This window comes from Balaenoptera borealis, assembly GCF_965194805.1.
Source record: "Balaenoptera borealis genome assembly, chromosome: 2".
Classification (NCBI taxonomy): Eukaryota; Metazoa; Chordata; class Mammalia; order Artiodactyla; family Balaenopteridae; genus Balaenoptera; species Balaenoptera borealis.
In genome coordinates, this window is record NC_138867.1 from 173,073,160 (window position 1) to 173,101,144 (window position 27,985).

Consider the following 27,985-nt stretch of genomic DNA (forward strand, 5'->3'; position numbering starts at 1 on the left):
CCGTCTATAGAACGGGGCCCTCACGGCCGCTGGGATGGGCTGGAGGGCCATGGTCAGCGGCGAGCTCCACTGGCCAGGGGTCATCACCTGAGAGGCACTGCCTCCCTTGGGCCTGGGTTTTCCCATCTGTGACACGGAAGCCAGAGCATGCCTGACCTGGAGGCTACTGGGGATGCCACGGAAGCTGTCCCCCCCCAAAACTGGGGACCCACATGGCAGCAATGACCGTCCGGGGTGCTGCCAAGTCTCCTGCCGGCAGAAGGAACTGAGGCCACAGCCGCGCGGAGTACCTGGTTTATTTCTGACACAGGTGCACCTCAGGACTGCGGCGGACTCGGGGCGGGGGGTGGTGCTGGGGGCGGGGCTAGAACTCCACCTTGCAGGCGGGGAAGGCCTCGTCCTGCATGGACACAGTGCTGTTGCTGCCCAGCACCGTGATGCCCAGCGCCTGGTGCCGGGCGTGCGTCTCCTCGTACCACTCGTGCATCGCCACCGAGTCGAAGGTGGGGATCAGGGTCACCTGTGGGTAGGACAGATGGACCAACGGTGAGGGGGAGCGCCCTCTGCCCTCCCGGCCCAGCCCCAAGGCATCTGAGGCCCCTCTTCTCTGACCGCGTTTATCTCCGCCTCCATCACCTCTGGCCTGGATGTCTGCAGCCGGCGGCCAGCCTGTCCCCGAAGTCCCTCCTCCTTCCCATGGCACCCGAAGGACCCTTTCACAACCCAGGAGACCGGACCACTCTTCTGCGAATTCTTCTCCATGCTTCCCGCCCACCCCCACCGCTGCCATCGCCCCCTCTTCTCTTGCCCAGGCCTCCCTCCAGCTCCCTGAATAGAGTAAGCTTGCTCCCGCCACTGGCCTTCGCCCACGCTGTGCCCTCTGCCCGGGACGCTCCCTCCCAGCTGCTCCATAAGCTGTGTGCAAGGCTGGGTGTCAGCACACTCACAGGCTGAGTGGGCGGCCAGGTATCTGGAGGCTCCTTCTATCCAAATTCACCTCACCCTTCAAGGTTCTATTTCAAGGCTTCCCATGGGGACAACCCCAGCCCTCAGGGTCAATTCTCAACGTTCTTAGCTGTGTAGACACCACACATCTCACCTATTCCTCCTGGCTGATTCTCATAACATTAGGGAGGTTCAGTGCCAGGGGTCAGGCGAGGTGATCAAACCAGCCCCACCCTGCGACCTCACCCAGGTTTGCTGCAGACAAGGAAGTGGATGTAAGAGGAACAGAGTCCCGAGAGCTGGGTGGGACTCCTGCATTTGACCTCATTGCCGCATGGCCTTGGGGGCATGGCTTAGTCTCTCTGAGCCCCACTCCCTCCTTGGATGCTGGTGAAGGTCACACCAACCTCACAGGACAGTGTGGGTTCAGCAGGAAGACACCGGGAAGCGCTGGCCCTGCCCAGTGCCAAGAGCTTGGGCAATGTCCCAGTGACATTTGCTGTCATTGAGACGGTCTCACACCCGGGTCGTCACGCACCTGGAGGTCACGGTCCCACTGCTGCTTGCCAGCCAGAAGTGCATCCAAGACAGCCCGCATGCCCTCTTCCTTGTGCTGGTCCTGGCCACTGATGACGTAGCAGAGCGCACGCACCCTCCGGAAGAACTCCTTGTCCACCAGGCGGGCACTGCCCCCGCTGGGCAAGTAGGCCAGGTCGAGGTAGACGGGGGAGCTCGGCGGGGCCAGTGACCCTCCTGGCCGACTGCCAGCTGACCCTGTGGGTAAGAGGGATGGGGTCAGTCGTGAGCTCTCGGGACAGGGAGGGGCCGAGACCCAGGGCCCGGGACAAGGCTCCCAGCTCCACCTGCACCTCTCTGAGTGGCTCCCTCCCTGGCAGGAAGGCTGATCTCCGTTTTATGGTTGACAAGCTCTCCCTGGCTTGTCCTGCAAATACCCCAGCCAACCCCTCAGTGCCTGGACACTCCCTGGCCAGTCCCTGGACACAGACATCCCCAGGGCCTGAGGGAGGGGGCAGCCAGGGAGGGCTCCCTGGAAGAGGGGGTTTTAGAGCTTGAGTTCCTAAAGCAGCAGTACCTGGAATTCTCAGCAGCATCCACCTGTTTAATTACTCAAGGGGAGCCAATCGGGCATTTATCAAACTCTCCTGGGCACCGCACCCTGGGGACACGGCAGTGACCAAAACAAACAAAACTCCCTGCCCTCAAGGTTGACAGGGAGCCAGAGTGGGTGTAGGAAGGAGAGCTGAGAGAGGGTGACGCAGGCTGGGCAGCCTGGATGGAGCTGGGGCAGCTGCTCTCAGGGCCTTGTCCATGCCCTGAACCCAAAGCCTGTGCAAGGGGGACAAGGCCACCATTCCTGGGCCAGTGAACTCATTAACTGATTGAGGACGTAGTCAGGTCTTGGGCACAGGAAGCCTGTCAGGTGTTTGGTGTCTTAAGATCATAAACGTTGCCCAGACCAGGGTGTGGGCCCAGAGGGCTGCTGGGGCATTTGCAGAATGAATGAAACCCCCAGCTTTGGGCAAGTAGCGCCCCTCACTCATAACTGGGGACAGTGGTGTCGAGGACCCTGAGTGGTGCCCCAGGAAGGGAAAGCCACCGTGGCTGTGGAAGGCGAGAGGGGGACAGGAGCAGCAGAGGCAGAACAGCAAAGCGAAGACAAAGGGAATGTGGGCAGAAGCCATGGGGCAGGAGGACAGGGGTAGAGCAGGGACCGGCAAGCTACGGCCTGTGGGCCAAATATGGCAACTGCCTGCTTCTGGAAATACAGTTTTACTAGAACACCCACTGAGTACTTACTGAGCTGTTTTTGTGCTACAACACCTAGCTGAGTGAGTAGCTAGCTGAGCAGCTGAGAGAGAGACCATCTGTCCTACAAAGCTGAAAATGCTTACCCTCTGGCCCTTTAAGACAGGCTTTGCTGACACTAATGTCGATGGTTGGTTTATCAGAAGCAGTGGGAGCAGGAGACCCTGAGTGGCCAAGACTGTGGCCTTTGGAAAGAGGCCAAATGCCCAGGAAGAGAAGGTCTCAGATGATCTCCAGCCTCCGGGTGCCAGCCTTGTCCATGGGCCCTAGGGGCCACCCTCTCTCTCTCCCTGCCACTATGCTGGGAACCCCTGACCTGCCAAAGGTCACAAGGGCCCATCAGATGCCTCTCCTGGAATCTGCCCAGGAAAGACAAGAAGTGGTGGCTCAGGGGGGCGCTGAGGCTAGAAGACAATCAAGAGACGAGGGTGGCCAGGAGCTGAGGACAAGCCACATGGGGAGAGAAGCTGGAGATGCCTGTCAGCTCCCGGAGGGCAGGACCACACCAGGCAACTAGAATAGGGCTCAGTCCAGAGCAAGCGTTCAGTGAACGTGACCTGGAGTTATTATGACTGTCATCGTTGGCGCTGCTTTCTCACCAGCCCTCCCTCGGTAATTCTAGACCTGCTCTGACTGATGCAGTGGCCACCAAGCACTGGAACGTGGTGTGAGCCAAGGCATGCTGCGAGTGCAAAACACGCACCAGGCTCCCAAGATGTAGTGTGGAAAGAGAAAAGGGAACTATCTACTAATATTTTATATTGATTACATGCTGAAAATCATTTTGATACAGTAGTATGCAGGAAAGAATGAACACAGCAGGATTCTGGGACGATGGTACAGTAGGAAGCTCCAAGAATCTGCTCCCCATCTAGACAGTTGTGCTGGCAGCCCCTCAGCATAAGTTTGAAGCAACTTACATGGGACTTAAAGGACTGTAAATTTTTTCTTCTTCTTTTCTTCCCCTTTCATTTTTTTTCTTTTTCCCCTTTCGGGAGCCAAACATTTAAGCACTAGGACACTCAAAAGCAACTACTATACAGGGGAATTTAGAAAGCAACCACAGATGCCCAGCGAAAGGTACAGGATCAGAAAAGACATGAGAACACCCTAAGTTTAAACCACAGACTGATCCCCAGCACAGAGACAGCCCACAATAAACAAACAAAGGAAAGAGCCACAGCAAACCCTGGGGAAGCGGAAATTTGGGATCTCAAGTTATCACATTAGTAGATTCAAATGTACAGTTTTCAATAAAAAAAAAAATCACAAGGTACATAAACAGGAAAGTATGGCCCAGTGAAAGGAAAAAAAATTTAACAGAAACCGTCCTTAAGAGAGACCAAATGGTGGACTCACCAGACAAAGACTTAAAAAACTGCCCTAAAGATACTCAAAGAACTAAAGGAAGATGTGGAAAAAGCCAAGAAGACAATGTATGGAAAAAATACTAATATCAATAAGGAGATAGAAAACATAAGAGTAAATCAAAAGAAATTCTGGAGCTGGAAAGTACAATAACTGAAATGAAAAATTCACTAGAAAGATTCCACTCAAGGTTTGAACAGGCAGAAGAATCAGCGGTCTTGTTGACAGGGCTATGGAAATTATTGAGTCTGAGGAACAAAAAGAAAAATAATTGAATAAAGTGAACAGAGACTAAGGGACCTATGGGATACTATCAAGAGGACCAACATACACATTATGGGAGTTTCAGAAGAAAAAAGAGAGAGAAAGGGGCAGAAAGATTATTTCAAGAAATAATGGCCCAAATCTTCTTATATTTAATGAAAGACATGAACATAAACACCTAAGAAACTCCACGAACCCCAAATAGGATAAATTCAAAGAGAACCAGACTGAGACACATGATAATCAAACTGTTCAAAGATAAAGACAAAGAGAATCTTTTTGTGGGAAAGAAGTGATAAAGGGGATGTTTATAGCTATAAACACTTTTATTAATATCTCAGATCAACAGCCTAACTTTACAACTTAAGGAACTGAAAAAAGAAGACCAAAAGTAAATCCAAAGCTAGCAGAAGGAAGGAAATAATAAAGATTAGAGGAAAGATTTTAACAGAGAGTAGAAAAACAACACAGAAGAAGATGAGCAAACCCAAAAGTTGGTTCTTTGAAAAGATTAACAAAATTGACAAATCTTTAGTTAGATTGACTAAGAAAGAAAAAGAGAGAAAGAGCGAGAGAGAAGGGGCAAGGGAACCGGGAGCGGCCGGCAGGTGGGAGGCGGCGGCAGGTGCCCATTGTCCGGCGGGAGCGGCGTGGAAAACCCGCACCTTCCCCGCGCCTTTCACCAACTCCAGGGGCACGCGGTCCAACGGGCCAGGGCGGGCGGGGGTCTGCTGGGGGCCGTGTGTCCGGAGCCGCCCGCGGGGCTTGGGCGTGGCGCGGGGTCGCGCTCCTGGCTCCTTCCACTCCCGCTCGGAGCTGGCTGCGGGCGGGGGCGCTGGGCGACGGGAGCGGCGCCCGGCGCTGGGGCGCGCGGGGGCGGGGAGGGGGGCCGGAGGCAGCGGGGGAGGGGCTCAGGCCACCATTGACGACAAGGCGTTCACCAAGGAGCTGCACCAGTGGGTCGAGCAGCTGAACGAGTGTAAACAACTTAACGAGAACCAGGCTAAGGAAATTTTAACAAAAGAATCAAATGTGCAAGAGGTCCGTTGTCCTGTTACCATCTGTGGAGCTGTGCATGGTCAATTCCATGATCTTATGGAACTCTTTAGAATCGGTGGGAAATCACCGATTGTAGACAGAGGTTATTATTCTGTGGAGAATGTAGACAGAAGTTATTATTCTGTGGAGACTCTGACTCTTCTTGTGGCATTAAAGGTGCGTTATCCAGAACATATTACAATATTGAGAGGAAAAGACGAAAGCCGACAAATTACCCAAGTATATAGCTTTTATGATGAATGTCTGTGAAAGTATGGAAATGCCAATGTTTGGAAATACTTTACAGATCTGTCTGATTATCTGCCACTTACAGCTTTAGTAGATGTACAGATATTCTGCCTCCATGGTGGCCTTTCCCCATCCATAGATACACTGGATCATATAAGAGCCTTGGATCGTTTACAAGAAGTTCCACATGAGGGTCCAATGTGTGATCCGTTATGGTCAGATCCAGATGATCGTGGTGGGTGGGGTATTTCACCACGCGGTGCTGGCTACACATTTGGACAAGATATTTCTGAAACATTTAACCATGCCAATGGTTTCACTCTGGTTTCTCGTGCTCACCAACTTGTAATGGAGGGATACAATTGGTGTCACGATCGGAATGTGGTTACCATTTTCAGTGCACCCAATTACTGTTATCGTTGTGGGAACCAGGCTGCTATCATGGAATTAGATGACACTTTGAAGTATTCCTTCCTTCAGTTTGACCCAGCACCTCGTCATGGAGAGCCTCATGTGACCCGGTGCACCCCTGGCTACTTTCTGTAAATTCCTCCTGGGAAAACCTGCCTTTGTATGTGGAAGTATACCTGGCTTTTAAAATATATATATATTTAAAAACAAAACAAAAAAAAGCAACAGTAATCTATGTGTTTCTGTAACCAATTGGGATCTGTCTTGGCATTAAACCATATCATGGACCAAACTGTGCCATACTAATGATGAGCATTTAGCACAACTTGAGACTGAAATTAGTTCAACACTATGTTCTAGATCGGTTGGTCTTAACAGTTTGCCTGCTGTATTTGTGATAACCACTTTCCTTGGGACTGTTCAAGCAAAAAAGGTAACTAACTCCATCTCCTTTTGCACTTACTTGGAGATTTTAGAGTGTTTAACTGGCATGGATTAATAGGGTTGGATTTTTATTTTTAAGAAAAATTCATAAAGCTAACTTCCACTTAATTCATTACTGTTTATTTTATTGAAATGTATAATTAACTGAAAAATTCTTGGGAGTACGTTGTCATAACATTTAAAGAGATTTCCCTTCATTTAAACTAAATTACTATTTTATGTTGATCTGCATGTTTCTGTATATTTATCATGACAGTGCTTGCATTCTATTTGGTGTACCGAGCAAATAAACTTTCCATTTTAAACAAACAAACAAAAGAAAAAGACTCAAATTAGTAAGATCAGAAATGAAAGTGGAGATGTTACTACCAATCTACAGAAATAAAAAGCATTATGAGAGTACTATGAACAATTATACACCAACAAACTGGATCACTTAGAAGAGATGTACAAATTCCTAGAAACACAAAACCTACCAAGACTGACCCACAAAGAAATAGAAAATCTGAATAGACTTATAAATAGTAAGGAGATTGGATCAGTAATAAAAACCTCCGGGGCTTCACTGGGTTTCTGCCAAACATTTAAAGAAGAATCATTAGAAAGGAAAAAGTAAAGTTATCTCTGTTCACAGATGATATAGTGTTACGTGTAGAAAATCCTAAAGATTCCACACACACAAAAGAAACTGTTAGAACTAATAGATGAATTCAGAAAATAGCTGGATACAATATTAACACACAAAAAACAATTGCATTTCTATACGCTAACAGTGAACAATTCAACAAGGAAATTAACAATTCCATTTACAATAGCATAAAAAGAATGAGATACTTGGGAATCAACTTAAAAAGGAGGTAAAATATTTGTACACAAAAACTACAAAACACTACTGAAAGAAACTAAAGAGAACATAAATTAATGGAAAGATATCCCATGTTCATGGATTGGAAGACTTAATATTGTTATGCCACCACTACCCAAAGTGATCTACAGATTCAATGCAATTCCTATCAAAATCCCAGTGATTTTTTTTTTTTGCAGACATAGAAAAAATACATTCTGAAATTCATATGGAAGCTCACTGGGATCCCAAGTAGCCAAGGAAACCTTGAAAAAGAAGAACAAAGTTGGGGGACTCACATTTCCTGATTTCTAAAATTACTACAAAGCTATAGTAATCAAGGCAATGTGGTACTAGTATCAAGACAGACATACAGATCAATGGAATAGAATAGAGAGCCCAGAAATAAACTGTCACATATATGGTCAAATGATTTGTGACAAGGGTGCCAAGAACATTCAATGGGGAAAGGACAGTCTTTTCAGCAAATGGCCCTGGGAAACTGGATATCAACATGCAAAAGAATGAAGTTCAATGCTTATTTAGCACCATATCCAACAATTAACTCAAAATTAACTCAGAAAGCAAAATATAAGAGCTAAAACTATAAAATTCTTAAAAGAAAACATAAGGCAAAAGCTTCATGACACTGGATTTGGCAATGACACCAAAAGCACAGGCAACAAAAGAAAAAATAGACACACTCAACTTTATGAAAATCAAAAAATTTTGTGTATCAAAGGACACTATCAACAGAGTAACAAGGCAAGCCACAGAATGGGAGAAAATATTTACAAATCATTATCTGATAAGGGATTAATATCCAGAATATATAGAGAACTATCACAACCTAACCACAAAAAGACAAACAACCTGACTCAAAAATGGGCAAAGGACATTTCTAAAAAGATATACAAATGTCCAACAAGCACGTGAAAAGGTGCTCAACATCACTAATCATTAGTGAAATGCAAATCAAAACCACAGTGAGATACCACCTCACACCCATTAGGATGGCTACTATCAAAAAGCCATAAAATAACAAGTGATGGGAAGGATGTGGAGAAAGTGGAACACTTGTGCACTGTTGGTGGAACATAAAATGGTACGGCTACTGTGGAAAACAGTATGGCAGTTCCTCAAGAAATTAAAAACAGAATCACCGTAAGATCCAGCAATCCCACTTCTGAGTACATACACCAAATTTGAAAGCAAGGGTCTCAAAAAGGTATTTGTATATCCAGGTTCATAGCAGCATTATTCACAATAGCCAAAAGGTGGAAGCAAATCAAGTATCCATCAATGGATGAATGGATAAACAATATGTGGTCCATCCATATGATGGAATACTATTCAGTCTTAAAAAAGGAAGCTCTGTCACATGCTACAACATGAATAAAGCATGAGGACAATATGCCAAGTAAAAGAAGCCAGTTACAAAAAACCTCAAATACTGTATGTTTCCCCTTATATGATGTCCCTAGAATAGTAAATTCAGAGACACAAAGTAGAATGGTAGTTGCCATGGGCTGGGGACAGGGAGGAATGGGGAGTTAGTGTTTAATGGGGACAGAGTTTCAGTTCCACAAGATGAAAGAAGTTCTGGAGATGGACGGTGGTGATAGTTGTACAACAATATGAATGTACTTAATGCTATTGAAATGTGCACTTAAAAATAGCTTAAGGTAGTCAATTTTATGTTACATTAATTTTAGCACAATTTTTAAGAATTTGAAAAAAAAAAAAAAAAAAAGCACAGCAAGCCCAAGACTGCTATCCTTAGAAAGCTGACAGGTTGGCCCTTGGCTGCCTTCTGGGAACTTGGATTTCAGAAGGGTTCCCACCATTTCCGAAATTCCAGACTCCCCAGGAAGGGGTGAGCAAGTTTACAGCATAAACTACATTGCTGTACAAGCAGTGTAGCCATGGTGAGCCACTCTTCTTATCATTTGGGAAATGGTGGGAACCCTTCCAAATATACATATAAAATTTGATCATTCTCCGATGTATTTGGTCTTTATCCACAGTTCCTGCCTCACACCTCCTAAAACCCTTGGAATTTTCTGATCAGTAAGAGCAATGGGAGCATCTTTTGTTACAATACTTGGTTTCTTGTCCTCAGTTCCTGAAACCACTTCAGGGCCATAAAAGTGAAATGAGTGTCTGTTATTCAAAACAAGCCCTTTCCAACACAAGGTTTCTGCTAATGAAGGTGACTTTGGATCCCACCCCAGGGTGGGGGCTGGTTGCCAGAAGAACCAATCATATGATTAAGAGGTTGAAACTTTCAGTCTTGCCCTTTGATTTTGGGGGAGGGGAGAGGGGCTTGAGGTTGAATCAATGGCCATTGGCCAATAATTTAGTCAACCACAACTATGTAATGAAGCTTCCATAAAAGCCCCAAAGGACAGCTTTTTGGCCCTTTTTCAGAGAGCTTCCACATCAGGGAACCAGAGTGCTTCTACGTGCCACTGTGTGGGGCCCCAAGCTCCCTGAGGACATCAGATCCCTTGTTTGGGACCTCCTCCTATGTATCTCTTCAACTGATTGTTGATTTGTATCCTTTAACAGTGTTTTATATGTAATAAATTGGTAATCTACGGAGTAAATGGGTTTTTCCTGAGTTCTGTAAGCTGCACTAGCAAATTAACCAAACCCAAGGAGGGGGTCATGGGAACCTCTGATTTATAGCTAGTCAGTGAGAAGCACAGGTAACAAACTCAACTTGCAATTGGCATCCTGAGTTGCAGGAGGTCATCAGAACCCCCAGTTTGCAGCCAGTTGGTCAGAAGCACAGGTAGAAACCTGGGCTTGTGACTGGCGTCTGAAGTGGAGGGTGGTCTTGTGGGACTAAGCCCTTTACCTGTGGTATGTGATTCTATCTCTGGGTAGAGAGTGTCAGAATTGATTTGAATTCCTGGACACCCTGCTGGCATCCAAGAATTGCTTGTTGGTGTGGGGAAACCTACACACAGACACACACACAGTGGAACTGGGTCCAGGAACCCTTTTCGGTTGGTGTCAGGAGTGGGATTTGCTAGAATGACCCTCGCTCACAGAAACATGTGTTTTTTAAAGAGAAAGGATAAAAGGGTGGGGAATGAGCAAACGCTGATCCCCAGATAGCTACCTAGTCACCCACAGTATGAAACTGCAGCTGCACTGTGACCAGTTACTAAAGGTAAAAGTTACCAATGGAATGTAGAAATGGTAGTAGACGCAACACCCAAGGAGTTGGCTCGCTGGATATATAAGGAAATGCAAAATAATAAGCAAGCAGCATGCTGAATACACAGCTTCCTGGTTATTGTTATCTCTATTAGCCAAAATGAAAGTTTAAAAAAGTGCTCGTTCGGGTCTTGATGTTGAACCAAGTTCAGATTTGGGTAGATCTGAGGTTTGGCCATTAGCCTCAAAGCCGCTCAGAGAGGGAAAAATCATGCAGGGGCAACAGGAAATACCTCTAAGGTCTCTGGTCACCAAGAAGGTAGTTAATGTAGGGGGAGGGCAAAACCAAGAAACAACTAAAACCAGGGGAGAGAGTGTAAAGAAACCGACTCACTTTGTAGACTGGTATCATCAGTTTCGTGAAGAACCTTTACCAAAATGGATCGTGGGAGTAACCAGTTTGGGGGCTGTGTCTTTGGTTTTGAAGGCTGCAGAGCAGAAGAGCACATCTGGGTTGATGCAGGACCCGAAACTCACTACTGAACAATCACAGATTGTTCCAGACACACAGGAGGTTATTCCTGAAGGAATAACCAGCCTGGTCGACTGGATAAACGCCACTGAAACGTGTGTTTATCCTGAGAGGGGGGACTGCCCAACTCACCCCATAAATGCCAAGTGGGACACCCCAGATGAAGCAGCTGAGATGCTTCCTATGCAAGCCATGTGGGATTAGCTTTATAACTGGGACATTCACCCACTTAATATGCCTGTTACCCAGGTTTTGGTAAATGCTGTGATTAACGGGACCCTTGTTGCATGGGCACCCCATGGAACTTTACTGCTACAAAACTGAACAACAGTTCAAGAAGCCTTATCAGATCTGCTATCTCAGCTTCCCTGATGACACCAAGAACATTAGAGTAATTAAGAAAATGGGGAGAGACAAAGGGGAGAGTCAAGGGACTTGACCTAGTGGAGTGGTAATCTTCAGATGGCTGCTGAAATGTAGAATGAATAAAGCAGACACTGACAGAGTTGAAACAGGTGAAACCGAGCAGGACCCTGTGGGGCTCCTGGGGACGGAAGCCTTTCTGTGTCCCCCATTCCTTGTTTGTAGGGAACAGACTCCAGCCTCCATGACCTTCCCTGAGTCCCAAAGGGCAGATTCAAACAGTTGCTAATCAGGGAAGGGAGGGGATGCAGAGACAAGGGAGGAGCCGCCAAGAAACAATAGTGCAGCCTTGGGGCAGGGTCCTGGTTCCACCTCAAGAGATGCACATAACAGTATCTTTGAGCTCTTTACAGAACTAAAACCCCCAACAAATGGAAGATGTCAGCATTATTCTTTCCAGAGAACAGCATCTGAGGCCAGATGAAAGGAACCAGAGAAGCTCATCAAGAGATTACCTGAGACCGGATTAAAGGAGTACAGGCCCTGCACACACCTTAATCTTATCAACAACCCCACCCTTGAACCACTGCTACAAAACTCCTCACCAAATCCCCCCTGGGTTGGGGGACACAGTTTTTCAGGGGCATGAGCCCACTGTGCCCCCCTTTGCCTGGCAAAGCAATAAAGTTGTTCTTTTTTTTTTAAAGCTATTCTTTTCTACTTCACCCAAAACTCTCCCTGCAAGATTCGAGGTGGCACTGGTTCACAGAAGCCGAGTTTTCGGCAACAGATGCAGCACTACCAGAGATTGGGTGGATCAGTGCGGCCCCCAACGTTTTGTTAAAGGGCCCCAAACAAGTCCACTATTTACTCTAGTTTGGAGGAATTTCAAAAGCCAGGAGGCAAAGATTACAAGGAGAAACCTGACCAGGAACCCCCTGAGGGTGAGGATTAGGAAGATTAATCAAGATAAAGACTGAAGCAGAGGCCAGGATCTTCTGGCTCCACCCCGGGGGTGGGGACCCAAGGCCATCTGCACAGGCGTGGAGAAAAACGGCCAGGAGAGGGAGGAGACTTTCCCAGGATTCCTAGATACAGGAGCCCAAAGCACTGTGATTCCAACACCTGTTGGTGAAGTCTTGGGGGCCGGGGGGCGGGGGGGGGGCTAAGGTTAGACTGGGAGGAACTGGAGATGCAAACCTTGATGGGATTAAGGTGAACATTGGCATGAAAACTGGGGTGAGTGAACAGACTTTGTGTGAGGTGGTCACATCTCCTTTACCTGACTGTATTACTGGGATGGAGATTACGGCTGACTGGGGATTGCCCCCCCTACTTAATATTGTAAAGCAGAGGCCTGTAAGTCCGCCCTCCGGCCAGTTTTAATTGGCGACGCCAGATGGGAGCTGCTAGAACCGCCCGAGCACACACAGGTGGCTAACACAGAGTGATCTAGAACGCCTGGTGGACAAAAAGAGACGACCACTTTAATTCATGATATGCTAGAAGCTGGAGTGTGGGTACCCACGAATTCACTGTACCGTAGCCTTGTGTGGCCTGGGGAAAAGAAGGATGGTTCATGGAGACTAACTGTAGACTATCGAGACTTAAACTAAGTTGTACCACCCATCGGCTCAGCCGTTCCGGACACACAGAAAATGCAAGGAGGCTGCTACTCAGTGAGTGACCGCGTAAATGCTTTCTTCCCTGTCTCGATCTCAGAAAAGAGCCAGCAGCAGTTGGCCTTCACATGGGAAGGATCCCAATTTACCTTTCTTGTGCTGCAACAGGGGTATCTGAACTCACTGGCTTACTGTTGTGATTTGGTCAGAAGGGACGTGGACTTAATGCGGGTCGCCAGTGTAATCATACACTATACTGATGGCATTATGGTGATAGCGGAAACCACAGGGCAGGCTAGGACTGATCTGAGTGCAATGGTGACGCACATGACCAACTGGGGTGGGTTAGTAAATCCAGCACTGGTCCCCAGGCCTGCCCGAACAGTCAAATTCTTAGGAAGAACCTGGGCAGGGGCCACCTGGGATATTCCACAAGAGACTAAAAATAAACTGCTGTCACTGTCCTCCCCAGGACCAAACAAGAAGCCCAGCGTTCGGTTGGTTGATTTGGATTTTCATCTGGGAATGTTGCTCCCATCTGTAAGACTACCCGAAAGAAATCTCTGAGTTGGGGACCCGAACGAGAGCAGGTTGTGTCTGAATTACAAACAGTGGCAGCCCTCTCAACTTGGCCGTTGGGCCCTGCCGACCCCCAACTCAGATATGATTTGGCAAGTGTCTGCCATACTCTGTATACTCTGCAGACTGGAGCTTCTGGCAAAAGCCCACGAGCACCTCCCAGCAGTGACCACTGGGATTTTGGACCAGAAAATTCCGAGATGCTGCCGCCCATACACAGTATGTGAGAGACCATTAGTAGCCTGCGATTGGGCATTAACTGAGGTCACCTCGATTACTGATGGACATAAAATAATCATGAAACCTGAGATGCCCATAGTGTCTTGGGTGATGTTGGAGAAACACTCCAGTGAACGCAGCGCCCAGAAGTGTTCCATAATAAAAAGAGAAATGGTTCATCCGAGAGCACGCTGCCAGGGGAATGCAGGGAGGCTCCCACTGGATCATGAGCACGTAGCCTCTTTTCCTCTAGGACCGACTTTGGAGCCACCTGAGGAGCTGCTGGAACCGACTGGCACGTGGCCTTGCCCTGTGGACGGCTCTCAACTGAACCACAAAGCGCGGTTGCTTTACGGATGGCAGTTTCAAGATGAATGGATAGTAACCTGCTTGGAAAGCGGCTGCATTAAGACCAGGGGATGGCGAGACTCTGATTGGAAGCAGCGAGAACAAATCGGCTCAGTGGGCTGAATTGCACGCTGTTTTCCTAGCAGTGGTGGAAGAATTGAGCAATGGTAAAAGCCCCTATGTTTGGGTTTTTACTCCTGGGCCGCGGCCCATGGCGTGGCTGTGTGGTCGGGCAGATGGGCAATGGAAACCTGGACTATTAAAGGGGTGCCTGCATGGGGCGCGGCCTTATGGAAATCACTCTGGGAATTTAAGGGGCGTGTTAAAGTAGGACATGTCAATGCCCACCAGGAGAACCCCTTCCAGGTTTGGAAGGTCACTGAACCACCAAGTGAACGTTTTGGGAGGGCGGTCCATGAATGAGTCGGCATGGGGAGAGGGCTGCAGCAATGCAGGGCCCCACACATAGCCGGCAAGTGGATTACACTGGACCGAAGCCAGTAGCCCTGGGGCGGGGGGCTATCAATGAGCCCTAACGGGAACAGACACCCTGCACTGGGTTTGCATACCTGATGGTAGATGCAAATGCTCAAAATACTGAAAGATTGGAACAGAAAATACTGTAACAATTTGAGCCACTGAGTTACATTTCTTCGGACCAAGGGGTGCACTTTACAGCCCATACTGTCCAACAGTGGCGAGAGATTTCACACCAGATGTGTTGCGTATCATCCTCAGAGTAATGGTTTAATAGAAAATTGGAATGGGCGGCTGAAGCATTTGCTGTCTAAAACCAGGGGAGATACAGGCTTGAGAGGCTGGCTTACACACCGTCACGAGCACCCACACTCAACATGAACGGGGCTGAGGGCGGGTCCCCACTGGATAGATTCCTCCACTTTTCTGGGGGTGTGGGCAAGTCAGGGTGGGGGAAGATGCTGATGCGACTGTATCATTCTTCCCCGCATCACAGCAACTTTTTTTTTTCTTCTCCTACTCGATGCAGTGGTCCCAGAACCAGGGATGCAACTGTGGGGGCCAGAAGCAGGGATGATTCCTAAACAAGAAACTGTAACTCTACCTTTAAACCTTTATGTCAGAATTCCTAAGGGCCTGATGGGCCCGGAATGTGCCTTCACCCCCTCTGGCAAAGTTGGTGCTGACGGTGAATGCTGCCGCGCTGCCTAGCGGTTGCAAGAGCAAGAGCCCACTAGTTCTGTACCTGTGTAACCCTACTCTATGTGAGCGGCAGTGGACGGGGCAGGGGAGACACCTGCCAGCCTAGTGTCCTGGCAGCAATCTGGACCAGCACGGTGGCCAAACTAACGTCCCTTCCAAGAGTGGAAAAGTGTAGGTAAAGATAAATGACAAATGGAGAAGAAAAATAACAGCTGAGGGTAAAGGGATGAATAAGTGGGTTATGCAATGAGGGAAATCCAACATTTTATTAGCACCTGGAGAGAGCCTCAGAGCAAGAGAATAATATAATCTCTTAGCAGAAGCATACCAGATGCCCAGCAGGCTGAAGCTAGTTTGCTGAGATCAGCCCTGATTTTGGGACCCGACAAGATTGAACAGCAGCCTGCACACCTGAATGGCACTGCTCTGGAAAGACGTTCTGGTCCTGAGATATATTAATGAACAGGACCAACTGTTAAAAGATTAAATGAAATTCTAGCGATGCGCCTGTATCTTCTGACTCCTATTTTTCGGGCTACATCTACTACAAAGGATAACATTTGGGAACTGCTTCCTACTGGGACTTCAAACTGTGTGATGTATAGCTCCCAGCAGACTGATCTATGTAATCACTGTGTAATTATAGATCTTGACAATCAATTGCTTAGAAAGGTCCCTGGTTATGATGGACAAAATATAATGGCAGCATGCCCAACATGGGAGGGTGTGCTGTGCACAAGCACATGTCACCCTGTTTTTGTGGATGGAAAACGATTCATCAAAATAGGGAAAGACACTGGGTCCCTGATGGGATTAAAGCAGTGGGCATCACATGGTAGCTCAAGTTCCCCTGGGGTACGGCCCTACCAGAGACAAGGCAGGCCATGGAAAGCCTCATGGCATACTCAAACTAAATTAAATTACATCTAGGTGTGCTTACCACGCATCTAGGCCTAGTCTGGGGGACCCAAAATTTTGGGGTGCAAAACATGCACCCTATCTGCACCCAGGCCATTAGTACACAATGGCAACAACATCTCTGGTGGATTCAACAACACTGACCCACAAGCCAGAAACAGCCTTAGGGTAAATAGGTGCTAGTAGGTATCCTAGGACAAGTGGAATTTGTTTTTTGTTTTTTGTTTTTTGTTTTTTTTAAACAATGGAATTTGTTTTTAAGGAGGAGTGGCATTCAGAGGAAAAAGATTAATTAGAATAGGCAGACTAGGGGGAGTTCTCTTCCAGGTGGAAGGCGAAGGATGGGAGCCAGCCTGGAAAGAGAATGAGGTTTTAGCAAAGTGGGTCAGGCAGACTCTGCCAATAATGCTGGATATGCTAGAACTAGCACTGGGAAGAGCCGTGCACCCCGATCCAACAAGGCCTCTTGACTATTTAAATACATATGCAGGCTGAAGTGCCCGGGGCAGTGGCCCTCAATCCTAGCTGCTGAGGCTCAGGGGCGAACACACCTATGGGAATATTACGGCCCTCCAAGCTTATGGAAGTTCTCTGGGGACATTTATGATTTACACAGATGCACCCTGACTGATCACACCTCCAGTAAAGCTAGAAATAAAATATACCCTGCAGCAGTTAGTTGGGATAGGAATATTCTAAATACAACTCGTGTCCTCCCCATAGGAGGGAGGTGGGCCCTGTGATACAACACACAATGGAAATCAGACTCAGTATAAGCTTGTGAACTTGTTGTCCCCGGTTACCTTGGAATCCAGAGCTAACTGAATCGTGGCCAGTGGTCACGACCTCTGTCCTTAATACCATCTGGTATACGGGTAAAGGCAGATTCTGTTGGGAAGGCAAAGTGAACACGTCTGTAGCTCTTACTGATTTGTTCTGTAATGAAAATGAATCGTACAGTAACCATATTTCGATACGGCGTAACCTTGTCGTTGGTAAGATTCAACTACCTCATGTAAATGAGTCTTATGGTAACACTGTTATTGATGATGTATTGAGAGCCTGAGTTAAAGCCTCCTCAGGAGGTAATACCTGTGGGAAATGACTGGCCTGAGGAGGAGCAGGATCTAGCTAATCACCAGCTGATTTCTGTGCTGAATAGTTCTGCACAAATTGATCGTAAGGTACAAGTAGCAAATGACGTTTCTCTAAATCGATCCCGGGACTTCCCTGGTGGCGCAGTGGTTAAGAATTCGCCTGCCAATGCAGGGGACACAGGTTCGAGCCCTGGTCCGGGAAGATCCCACACGCTGTGAAGCAACTATGTCTGTGCGTCACAACAACTGAGCCTGCACTCTAGAGCCCACAAGCCACAACTACTGAGCCCACGTGCCGCAACTACTGAAGCCCACGCGCCTAGAGCCCATGCTCTGCAACAAGAGAAGCCACCGCAATGAGAAGCCCATGCACCACAATGAAGAGTAGCCCCCACTCGCCGCAACTAGAGAAAGACTCCACACAGCAACGAAGACCCAACGCAGCCAAAAATCAATCAATCCATCCATCCCTACCCCACACCGGCTTCTCCAAATGTCTGGCCTAGTTATGTCGGTACTATTGCTACATCTGTTCTAATAAATGCGACCCCAAATATAAGTGCTGTGATAGGTATGATTGCTTTGCTGTAAGGGATCTGTTCCACCAGGGGGAGGACTGCAGTATTGTGATTTATAAGAAATACATATATTTGGTCATTCTCAGATACATTTGGTCCTTCATCCACAGTTCCTGGCTCACAGCTCCCAAAACCCTTGGAATTTTCTGATCAATATGAGCAATGGGAGCATATTTTGTTATATTTGGTCTCTAGTCCTCAGTTCCAGAAAACACTTTAGGGCCAAAAAGGTGAAATGGGTGTCTTGTTATTAAGAAGCCCTTTTCCATCACAACCGGGTTATGTTAATGAAGGTGACTTTGGATCCCACCCCAGGGTGGGGGCTAGTTGCCAGGAGAACCAACCTTGTGATTAGCGGGTCAGAATTTTCAGTCTTGCGCCCTGACTTCTGGGCAGGGGAGAGGGGCCTCAGGTTGAGTCAATCGCCATTGGCCAATGATTTAGTCAATCATGACTATGTAATGAAGCCTCCATAAAAGCCTCAAAAGGCAGCTTTTTGGCCCTTTTTCAGAGAGCTTCCACACCAGGGAACCAGAACGCTTTGTGCTACCATGCAGGGCCCCAAGCTTCATGAGGACATAAGATCCCTTGTTTGGGACCTCACCCTATGTATCTCTTCATCTGGTTGTTGATTTGTATCCTTTAAGAGCCTTTTATACTAAATTGGTAATCTAGTGAGTAAATGGGTTTTCCCGAGTTTTGTCAGCAGCCCTGGCAAATTAATCAAATCGAAGGAGGGGGGCATGGGAACCTCCGATTTACAACCAGTTAGTCAGAAGCACGGGTAACAGCCTGGACTTGTGACTGGCACCTGAAGCGGAGGGTGCTCGGGGGACGGAGCCCTTTACCTGTGGAATGTGATTCTGTCTCTGGGTAGACAGTGTCAGAATTGCGGGCAACTGTGGGACACCCGGTTGGTGTCCAAGAATTGGATCCTGGAAACCTTTCCAGCGTATGTGTGAGACAGAGGGTGCCTGCACGACCAGCCCCAATAGAAACCCTGGGCCCTGAGTCTCTAAGGAGCTTCCCTGATCGACGGCACTTCACACGTGTCGTCACAGCTTGGAGCTCAGGGAATCAAGCACATGACATGTGACTCCACTGGGAGGAGGCTTCCAGAAGCTTGTGCCTGGTTTCCCTGGGACTTCCCCCATGTCTTTTGCCTTTGCTGACCCTGCTCTGTATCTTTTTGTTGTAATAAACTCATGAGTATGACCATACACCGAGTCCTCCTAGGCAATCATCCAACCTGCAGGTGGTCTTGGGACCCTCCACACAAATGAGTTTAATAAAATATACTATTAAAATTAATTTCACCTGTTTCTTTTTGCTTACAGTGGCTACTGGAAAATTCACCACGATGGATGTTGCTCACATTACATTTCCATTGATGGTACTGCTTGAGCACCTTGGAATTGCAAGTGCTTAGAGAGTCAGACCAGAGCTTCCATTTTATTGGAGAAACTGAGGCCCAGAGAGGGTGGTGCGTATGGCTGAGACCACACAGCAAGTAGGGAACAGGAGGACTTGGGCAGGGAACCCACTGCAGGACTCCACCCCCAGGTACTTACCGGATGGACCTCGAGTGGTTGTCTTGGGGACTGAGGACTTTCTGGCCAGGGGTGCCCGACTTCCTTTGTCACTAGGCTCGCTCCGGGCGCTGAGTGGCCGACTGGCCCGGTCCCCACTGGCCAGCCCCTTGGTCTTTGCAGCAGTCACTGGAGTGGCTTTGGGGGCAGCGGTGCCACGGCTGGGGCGGGTGAGGGGCTTCCGGGTACGGCCGAGGCCCTCTCTCTGCTGGGCCTGCTCAGGAGGCAGCATCTCAGGGTCCACCATGCAGATACTAGGTGGGGTGGGCAGTGGCGGGGGTATCTTGAGCGGGTCAGGCAGTGGGTCGCGGCGAGGGGCCCCAAAGCCCTCTGTGTCCTCATCCGAGTCCGCGGTGCCAGAGGCGGCAGGCAGGGGGTCCGAGTCAGACAGGGTAGGCAGGGACTCGCTGACGGACGTGGGTGGTGTCTCCTCCACCCCTGGAGCACCCGCCCGCTCCTGGGACCGGGCACTACTGTCATTGGAGCTGCCGGGGGACACAGGTGCTGGCGCCATGGGCACAGCCTTGCGGTGCTCAAACTCACAGGGTGATACCAGGCACAGGTCCACGTCGTGTGGGGAGGCCGAGCGGAGCACCCGCGGGCCACAGAGTGGGAGGCTCAGCCCGGCTTCACTTGCGGCGGCAGGTGGTGGCGGTAGCACCTGCTCAAAGGACACGGACAGGGACTCGTCCACCTCTGTGGAGTGCGGGGAGCCCACCTCGGCGGGCAGCGAGGGAGTGGTCACTGTGGGGGTGGTCACTGTGGGGGACGCATCCGGCCCAGGCTCCCCACCCCGCAGCGGGCTCAGTGACAGTGGCCCGCTGCTCTCAGTTGGGCCCTGGTGGGCTCCGGCGGGTGAGGGTGTGCACGGCTCGGGGGTGCTGGTGGCCAACAGCAGCTCCAGGGTCTTCTCCTCCAAGCTGCCGCCCTCCTCCCCAGCTGGGCTCAGCCCCAATTCCAGGCTGCTCTCCTGGCTGGGCGTGGCCACCAGCCGGGGGGCCGGGGAGCCGCAGGCCTCCGTGGCGGGGCTGGCCTCTCTGCACCGGAAGCTAGGTGGGCTGCGGGGCCCATTCTCTGCTGGTGGGACACCCGGGCGGGGTGTGTTGGGTGCTCTGCGGGGCTTGGGAGCCACCTGGGCACCCGCTTTCTTGCCACTGACCACAGCGGAGGCCGCCCGCCGCACCTCCCGGGGTTGGGTCCGAGGGGCGCTCGGCTTGGGGTCCTTCTTCACCTCCCGGGAGGGCCTGGCTTCTTTCTCAGCCTTGCGAGGGGCCTCAGCCCGCAGTGGCTCCTTCTGGGCCACCCCGGGGCGCTCCTGGGCAGGCCTGGAGGGTGCTGTCGTCCGGCCCTCTCTCCTCAAACTGTCCCGGGAGCCCACGCTTTCCTTGCTCTCAGCTCGCCGAGGCCCCGCCAGGTCCTGAGGGGTCACCACAGGCTCCCGCAAGAACCCCAAGTGCTGCAGGCGGACCAGGCCATCCAGGAGGCGGGCGGGCGGCGTGCAGCCAGGGAACAGCACGCGCACCACCTTCTCGGAGGGGCCCGCGGGGTGCCACACCAGCAGGGCGCACACAGAGGCCAGCGTGTGGTCAGCGGCGGCCGAGGGCGGGTGCAGCACGTACATGTCCAGCCGGCCCACGCCCATCTTCTGGAAGAGCACAGTGGGCTCGGCCGGCAGCGGCCCACGGTTCAGAGGCAGGGGGGTGATGCCCAGCCGGGCCAGGAGGCTCAGGGCCAGCTCCGCCTCATCCTCCCCGCGTACCAGCCGCGAGGCGGCGGCACGGGCATTGAGGAACACGATGCCCAGGTTGGGGGAGATCAGCCTGCGCAACCGGTCATCCCCAGAGCCCCCGCCAGCGGCCGCCTCATCACGCTCCGCCAGCTTGCGCCGCAGCAGACTGTTGAGGCCGGGGAGGCTGTCAGCGCCCGCGTGGGTCACCAGCACGGCGTCCACCCGGTCCAGGTGCCGCACCAGCTTCCAGAAGCTTGACTTGGGGTTGGAGCCACCATTGACCAGCACGGTGAAGCCATTGACGGCGAAGAAGGCAGCATCCCCAAGGCCGCCAGGGAAGATGTAGCAGCAGGGCCGGGCAAGCCTGAGGAAGCCCACAGAGGCCGGAGGCTCGAGCAGCTCAAAGGGGGACGGCGGCTCCAGCGACTCGGCCACGTACTCCAGGAACTCACGCAGGCCCTCAGAGGCCGGCAGCTGTACTGGAGGGTTCAACCGCAGCTGGAGCGCACCCTGGAGGCCGGGCACCTCGGGTGCCAGCTGGGCCCAGTCACCAAAGGTCGGGCAGGTGATGGTGAGCTTGGGCGGGTCTGCAGGCGGGGGTGTGGAGGCCAGGAGATCCCGGATCTGTAGAGGGGGGAATGGTTAAGGGGTCACCTGGAGCCAGGCAACACCCAGCCCCTTGGGAAAACTAAGGCCCTTTGCCTGCCCTTGTCACACTCAGGACAAAAACCCAGCCTTCCCCACAGCCCAGAAGGGCCCATCACCACCTGTCCACCTCTACCCTCCCCCACCCTCTCTCACTCTCCCTGCCCCAGGGCCTTTGCACTTGCTGTTCTCAACTCCTAAAGCACAGCATCCTCCAGAGAGACCTTCTACACTCACCCGCCCCCGCCACCCCTGTGTACTGGTTCTTATCAAACCAAACATGGTTTGCCAGTTTTTTGCTCATTTTGCCCCACCCAGACTAAGGGATTCAGAAGGGACCCCCATTCAGATGGGACCTAGAATGTGCGGTGCCACTTGAAGCCTCTGAGACATCTGCTGATCTACAGGCCCACACACTGTAGTGGGTCATGGGACTGGGCCCAGGAGGAGCACACGCCACCACCATTATCCCACAGAGGAGGAAGGGCGATGCTCAGGGGGACAGCAGGTCGCTGGAGCCACTCAGCCCAGTGGGGACAAGCCAGGCTTCAGAGGCAGGATGGTGAGGGGACGGCTTACCTCTTTGTCCCCCAGGACCTGGAGGAAGTGGCGGGGTGAGAAGCCCCCTGTCTGGAGCAGCAGCTCCCCCGTCTCCTCCAGGCAGGGCCCAGCCAGCACCAGCAGCTTGTGAGAGGCAGGGTCCAGCAGAAGGTTCCGGAGCTGAGGGAGGGGGAGAGTGTTCAAGGCCCTATTCTGTGCAGTGACATAGTCAGCACCCCTCTTTGGGGTGGTCCCCAGCCCCTAATCTATATATAACCACCCCACTCCTGTCCCCATGACGGCCTGGCCAGTACTAAACTAGAAGCCGGGATTGTAGCCTGTGGGCCTCCTGTTGGGCTCGACCCCCTATCCCTGCTCCCAACTCCTGCTCATTCTACAAAGCCCAGCTCCAGTGCCCCCTCCTCCTGGAAGCCCTGCACACCCTTTCTGGGCTCCCCGAGGCCCACCTCTCCCTCTGGCCCAGCCCTGGTGCCATGGGGAAGAGGGGTCTGTGTCTGGCTCTGTCTCCTCCAGAGCCCCTTCAGGGGGCAAAAGGGAGCATTTTTGATCAGAGGAATCAACCTGTACAAGAGTATCTGGAGGGGTGTCCCGGGGCTCTATCTTGTTCATCTTTCTCATGGGAAATTGAGAGAAGAGTGCAGATGTCCACAAGCTAGAAGTATTAAGTCAGTTCAGACAACTAGCGGAGCCCAGCCCAAGGGAACGCACAGGACGCAAACATCGGTTGGGTTCTGCCCTCCCACCTCCAGCCCTTCCCTATCTCATTCCTTCCTCCCAAACTCCAGCCTTTTCTGATTCCACCCGCTCCCACCATCAGCTCTGAGGAGGGAATAAATCGAGGCTGGAGTCATCGGGGGACGCTTCGCTGCTGCTGGGTGGCAAGAGGATTTCAGGCAGCATGAAGGCAAGGACACGTGAGGTGAGGCCAGGGGATGGCACTCGTCCCAGCAGCCCGCTCCCGCCAGGAGCCTACCCTTCCCTACCTCGTCACACAGGGACTTGTCTGATGGATTCAGGAGGACCAGCGTCTCCAGGGTATCTCCACGGTGGTGCAGGCTCCGCTGGCCTGTGGGGGAACCGGGCCCTGTGAGTTTAGGGCTGAGCCACATGCCTGGGGGTCAGCCTGTGGCAAGGTCAAACCCTGCCCCACTGTGTGACCCCAGGCGGCCACGAGCCCCTCCAGGACTCCGCTTCCCAGGACCCCCAGCCAGAGGGTCATCCAGGGATTAACAGGCATACGGCAGAGCTGCAGGTCAGGATGAGGCAAGAACAGGAAACCGCCTTGGCAGGCCTCACGCTGGAAACAGCAGTGACAACAAGGCCTCCACTGCTGGCAGGGCCCAATTCACAGCTCTCAGCCCTGTGGGGGACGCCACTGTCACCCTCATTTGCTAATCAAGGAGCCTGAGCCCAGGGAGGGCCAAGGAGGGTACACCAGGAAAAGGGCACAACATGGGCAAGGGCCCTGCGGCAGGACTGAGCTCTCTGTGCCTGAGGATCAGGAAGGGGCAGGTGGTGCTGCAGCGAGGGGCAGCAGGAGGCAGCCGAGGGCAGGGAGGCCTCATGGGCCACGGAGAGGGGAGTGGGGTTGATTCTGGGATCCGAACCCTCGTCTGTCCCCCAGAGACCAGATGTGTTTCAAACATGAAGCACCCGGCCCTGCGTCTGGAGAGGCAAGGACCCTCTACTGCTGGTTACCCTTTATCAGTTTATCATGGGCTTCTTATCACGTGCGGATATTGCCCCATTCAGGTGGGGAAATTAAGGCACAGAGAGGGGAAGTGGCTGCCAAGGCCACAGAGAGCGGATGGGATTTCCAGCTCCCCCAAATGGTGAGGGTCAGGAAGCCACCCAGAACCACTAGGACAATGAGGCGACGGACACTTCCTTCCCCTCCTGCAGCGGCCTGGAGGTGACTCAACAGGCTGGCTGAGGCAGGGGGGAGCTGCAGGCGACACCCAGGCCCCGCCCAGCAGCTGCTCTGTTCACCCCGGTCACCCCAGAATCCCCAGGGAGCCACAGGACATGTGGGGCTGGCCCAGGAACCCCAACTCCCTCCTCGATCTTGCTTTCTCAGCTCCCCATCTATTGAGCATCTACTGTGTACCTGGCCCTGTGAAGGAGTCACAAGCATAAACCAGACATAGTCCCTGCCACGCCAGGCCTACACTCCACCCTCCATTCCCGCTCAGCAGCCCCTCACTTTCCAAATGTCCTGTCCCTTTGACTGGGCCCTTCCCTCCACCCTACACACCAGCCCCAGCTGCTTCTCATCCAAAAAGACCCTCCTCAGAGGTCTCCCTGTCCCCCACACCTCACTGCCTTACCTGTCAACTGGGAACAAAAACACAAGTTCTTGCCTTGTGGGTTGCTGATGACCAAAGGAAGTGAGTGCTTGCTCAGGGCCTGCCCCTGCTCTGCACTCAGTAGATCTCAGTTGTATTATTACTGTTGCTGCTTACAGCCGTTCCCTGACCCCCATGCCTGGCATAGAGTTGGCACTCAAAGAACACCTGTCCACTGAATGAACCGAAGGGGAGAGCTGGGGCATGCAGGGTCCCCAGCCTCACCTTTCACAATGCTGGAAAAGGTGGCCGAGTGCCGTGACACGAAGACCTTGAGCTGCTCATCGAGGCTGCAGACGCCAGGGTCAATGTCCCATGACCGGATGCCTGGTGGGGAGAGGGGGGAAGCGAGGTAGGAAATCAGCTGGGCTTCCCAGCTCCCAGAATATTTCAATAACTAGCGGATGGCTGGCGAGGGCCGCCACAGGCCCCTCCCCTCAACCTGCCCCTGCACATGACGGCCTGGAAATTCACAACCATCCAATGTGCCTTTGGAGCCCACCGCATCCACCCTCAAGGAACCCAAAGTGTAACTCAGGCATTTTACAGAGAAGACTCAGGACATCAGAAAGAAAGTCCCGGCCTCCTAAACAGTCATCTTGTCCCCTCTGTCATCCTCCCACCCCCACCACTGGTTTCACTGTTCCTCAGCCCTGCCAGGCACAGTTCCCATCTCTGAGCCTTTGCGTGAGCTGTTCCCACTGCCCAGAGGTCCTTCTCCCCACCCTTCATGTCCTCTCAGCCCTTTGCATTCTCTGAACACTCCTGTAACCATCTGAGCTTAAAACTTGGTCCATCTCCTCACTCACTTTGGTACCCGCCCCCACAACCAGACCCATTAGTCCTGTGAGGGCAGGCCTGAGCCTGCCCATGGTCCCCCACGCTATCCCTGATGCCCTGTGGGGTGACATTCCTTAATCCTGTGAACCGAGATGTGTGCTGCCGTCCCATTTTACTGGCCACGGACGGCAGGCCCTGCCGATCTGAGAGATGGGGGATGGATGAATGCCCTCCAATCACGGTTTGGGGTGCACCACGCCTGCCGGTCCCACCGTGCCAAGTGGCTGCAGGTAAACCTTGCAGGTGCACCTATGACTCACATCCCCAGGTGCCAAATCCCCTGAGCAGGCAGCACCCGCCCACACCCCAATTAGCAGTTCCTCATGGAGTTGCGGAAAGTAGGCCCCGGAGCTCCGGGCCCAGCCTCCCCATCCCTGCTCCTCCCTCCAGGACTTCCAGGCCCGGGCTGCTAAGGCCCGAGGATTCGAGGAGGGCCCGGAGGGCGGGAAGTGGAGCCGTTGCCCATGCTGCCCAATCGCGTGGGTCCCAAAGCCTCGGCCCGTATCCCCTCCCCGGTCTGCAACCCGCTCGAGGCGGAGCAGCCCAGCCCAAACCCGAACGCTGTTTCCTCTGCGGGCACCCACGGCCTCTGCCTGAGCCCTGTGCCTAACGGTAAGGGGATCGGGGCACCGGGGCCCCCGGATCCAGCCGCCCCCCGCCCCATCCCCCGGCCCTTAGGCCGAGATGCGCCGCCGCGCCCGCCTCCCCGACACCGCGTTCCCGGGCCGGCCCGACCTCGTTCAAGCTCCTCCAGCACATAGGCTAGCAGCCCGGGGCACCCGCACTCGCCGCCCACCACGAGCAGCAGTGAACTGGGCGCCCCCACCGACCCGGGCCCTGCCACCGAAACCGCCATCTTCCCGCCGGCCTGACGCTCCGAGCGCCCGCCCTGCTGTCCCCGCCCCTTAAAGGGGCCGGACCGGAAGGGCTGAAGACCCCGCCCGGAAGCCCCTCCTCGCCCGTTATCTGCCCCTTCCCGCCCATTGAAGTCGTGGGAGATGGGGGTATGGACACCTAAGGGTTGGCCTAGGCTTGGGTCTCCACTTTGGGCACCCCTCCCAAATAACCACTGATTCATTCATTCATTCATTCACTCACTCTTTCATTCATTCTCTCATTCATTCATTCACTCAACAAGTTCTGACTGCGTGCCTACTACATGCCAGTCGGAATCTCTGCCCTCTGGAAACTCACATCATATCACAGTGGGCCCAATCAGAACCAGGTCCCAGGTGGTCCCAGTTCCCCAGGTCAGGACTTAAACAGAGAAAAGAAGGGTACCTTTGAGGGCTTTGAGGGACGCATAGGAGTTTGCAAGGTGTGGGTGATGGGACAATGACATGTGAGGCATAAGTTAGATCATGTGCAAAGTTTTAAAGATAGGAAAGTACATGTGAATTTGAGACACATTCCAGAGCACTCTGGGCCTGGAACAGGGCACACTTATTCTGCACGTACTATATGCCAGGCATTTTACTCCATTAGCTCACTGAATACATGCATAAACCTATGAAGTCGGCACTGTTATTACGGTCATTTCAGAGAAGGATGGAGAGGAAATAGACTTGGAGAGATGAAGTCACCAGGCCCATAAGAGGTAGAGCAGAGATTCAAATCCAGGCGGGTCTGATTCCAGATTTAGTCTGTGGCAGAGACTGACTGCCTGGCTCACATGGGTAGCCCTCCTTCCCCAGACAATTGCATTTGGCCTTTTTACCCATGGTGGCCACTACCTGGAAAATTATATTGCAGCAAACATTTTTCTTTTATGAATTTTATTTTTATTTATTTATTTATTTTTGGTTGTGTTGGGTCTTCGTTTCTGTGCGAGGGCTTTCTCTAGCTGTGGCAAGCGGGGGCCACTCTTCATCGCGGTGCGCGGGCCTTTCACTGTCGCGGCCTCTCTTGTTGCAAGGCACAGGCTCCAGACGTGCAGGCTCAGTAGTTGTGGCTCATGGGCCCAGTTGCTCCGCGGCATGTGGGATCTTCCCAGACCAGGGCTCGAACCCGTGTCCCCTGCATTGGCAGGCAGATTCTCAACCACTGCGCCACCAGGGAAGCCCCTCAGCAAACTTTTTGACAGTTGCCCATGTCCAGGAAGGGCTGGGCTGTCTCCCTGGGGAGTGAGCTCCTCATCTTTGGAGGTATACAAAACCAATCAAGACAAATGAAAAGATCTGCCAAGAAGGATCAGCCTCCCACTGCCCTTCATTATCTGTTCAGCACAACTTCCTCCCCGGTCAGTGTGTAACAGTCGCTGGCCACGTGCCATCTAATGTCTAA

General features: G+C 51.9%; 1 protein-coding gene and 1 pseudogene across 2 annotated transcripts; one reads left to right on the forward strand and one right to left on the reverse strand.

The window, feature by feature from the left end:
* Positions 1-278: 278 nt before the first annotated feature.
* Positions 279-26,598, reverse strand: MAP1S (microtubule associated protein 1S). The gene is made up of 7 exons (XM_082381536.1): positions 26,438-26,598; positions 25,088-25,189; positions 23,501-23,583; positions 22,536-22,676; positions 19,565-21,935; positions 1,484-1,719; positions 279-520 (listed from the first exon to the last, which is right to left on the reverse strand). Exons 1-7 carry the CDS (start codon positions 26,556-26,558, stop codon positions 365-367), a joined length of 3,210 nt encoding a protein of 1,069 aa, XP_082237662.1. The 5' UTR covers positions 26,559-26,598; the 3' UTR covers positions 279-364.
* On the forward strand, positions 5,321-6,869 carry LOC309624022 (serine/threonine-protein phosphatase 2A catalytic subunit beta isoform pseudogene; annotated as a pseudogene). Its single transcript has one exon. The product of its transcript is annotated as a serine/threonine-protein phosphatase 2A catalytic subunit beta isoform pseudogene (transcript).
* Positions 26,599-27,985: the final 1,387 nt, after the last annotated feature.

Coding starts and splice junctions, on each gene's coding strand:
- MAP1S (XM_082381536.1), bottom strand. CDS start 26,558: ATGGCGGTTTCGGTGGCAGGGCCCGGGTCGGTGGGGGCGCCCAGTTCA. Junction 23,584..25,087: donor CTTTTCCAGCATTGTGAAAG/GTGAGGCTGGGG, acceptor GTTCCCCCACAG/GCCAGCGGAGCCTGCACCAC. Junction 521..1,483: donor AGTGGGACCGTGACCTCCAG/GTGCGTGACGAC, acceptor TCCTACCCACAG/GTGACCCTGATCCCCACCTT.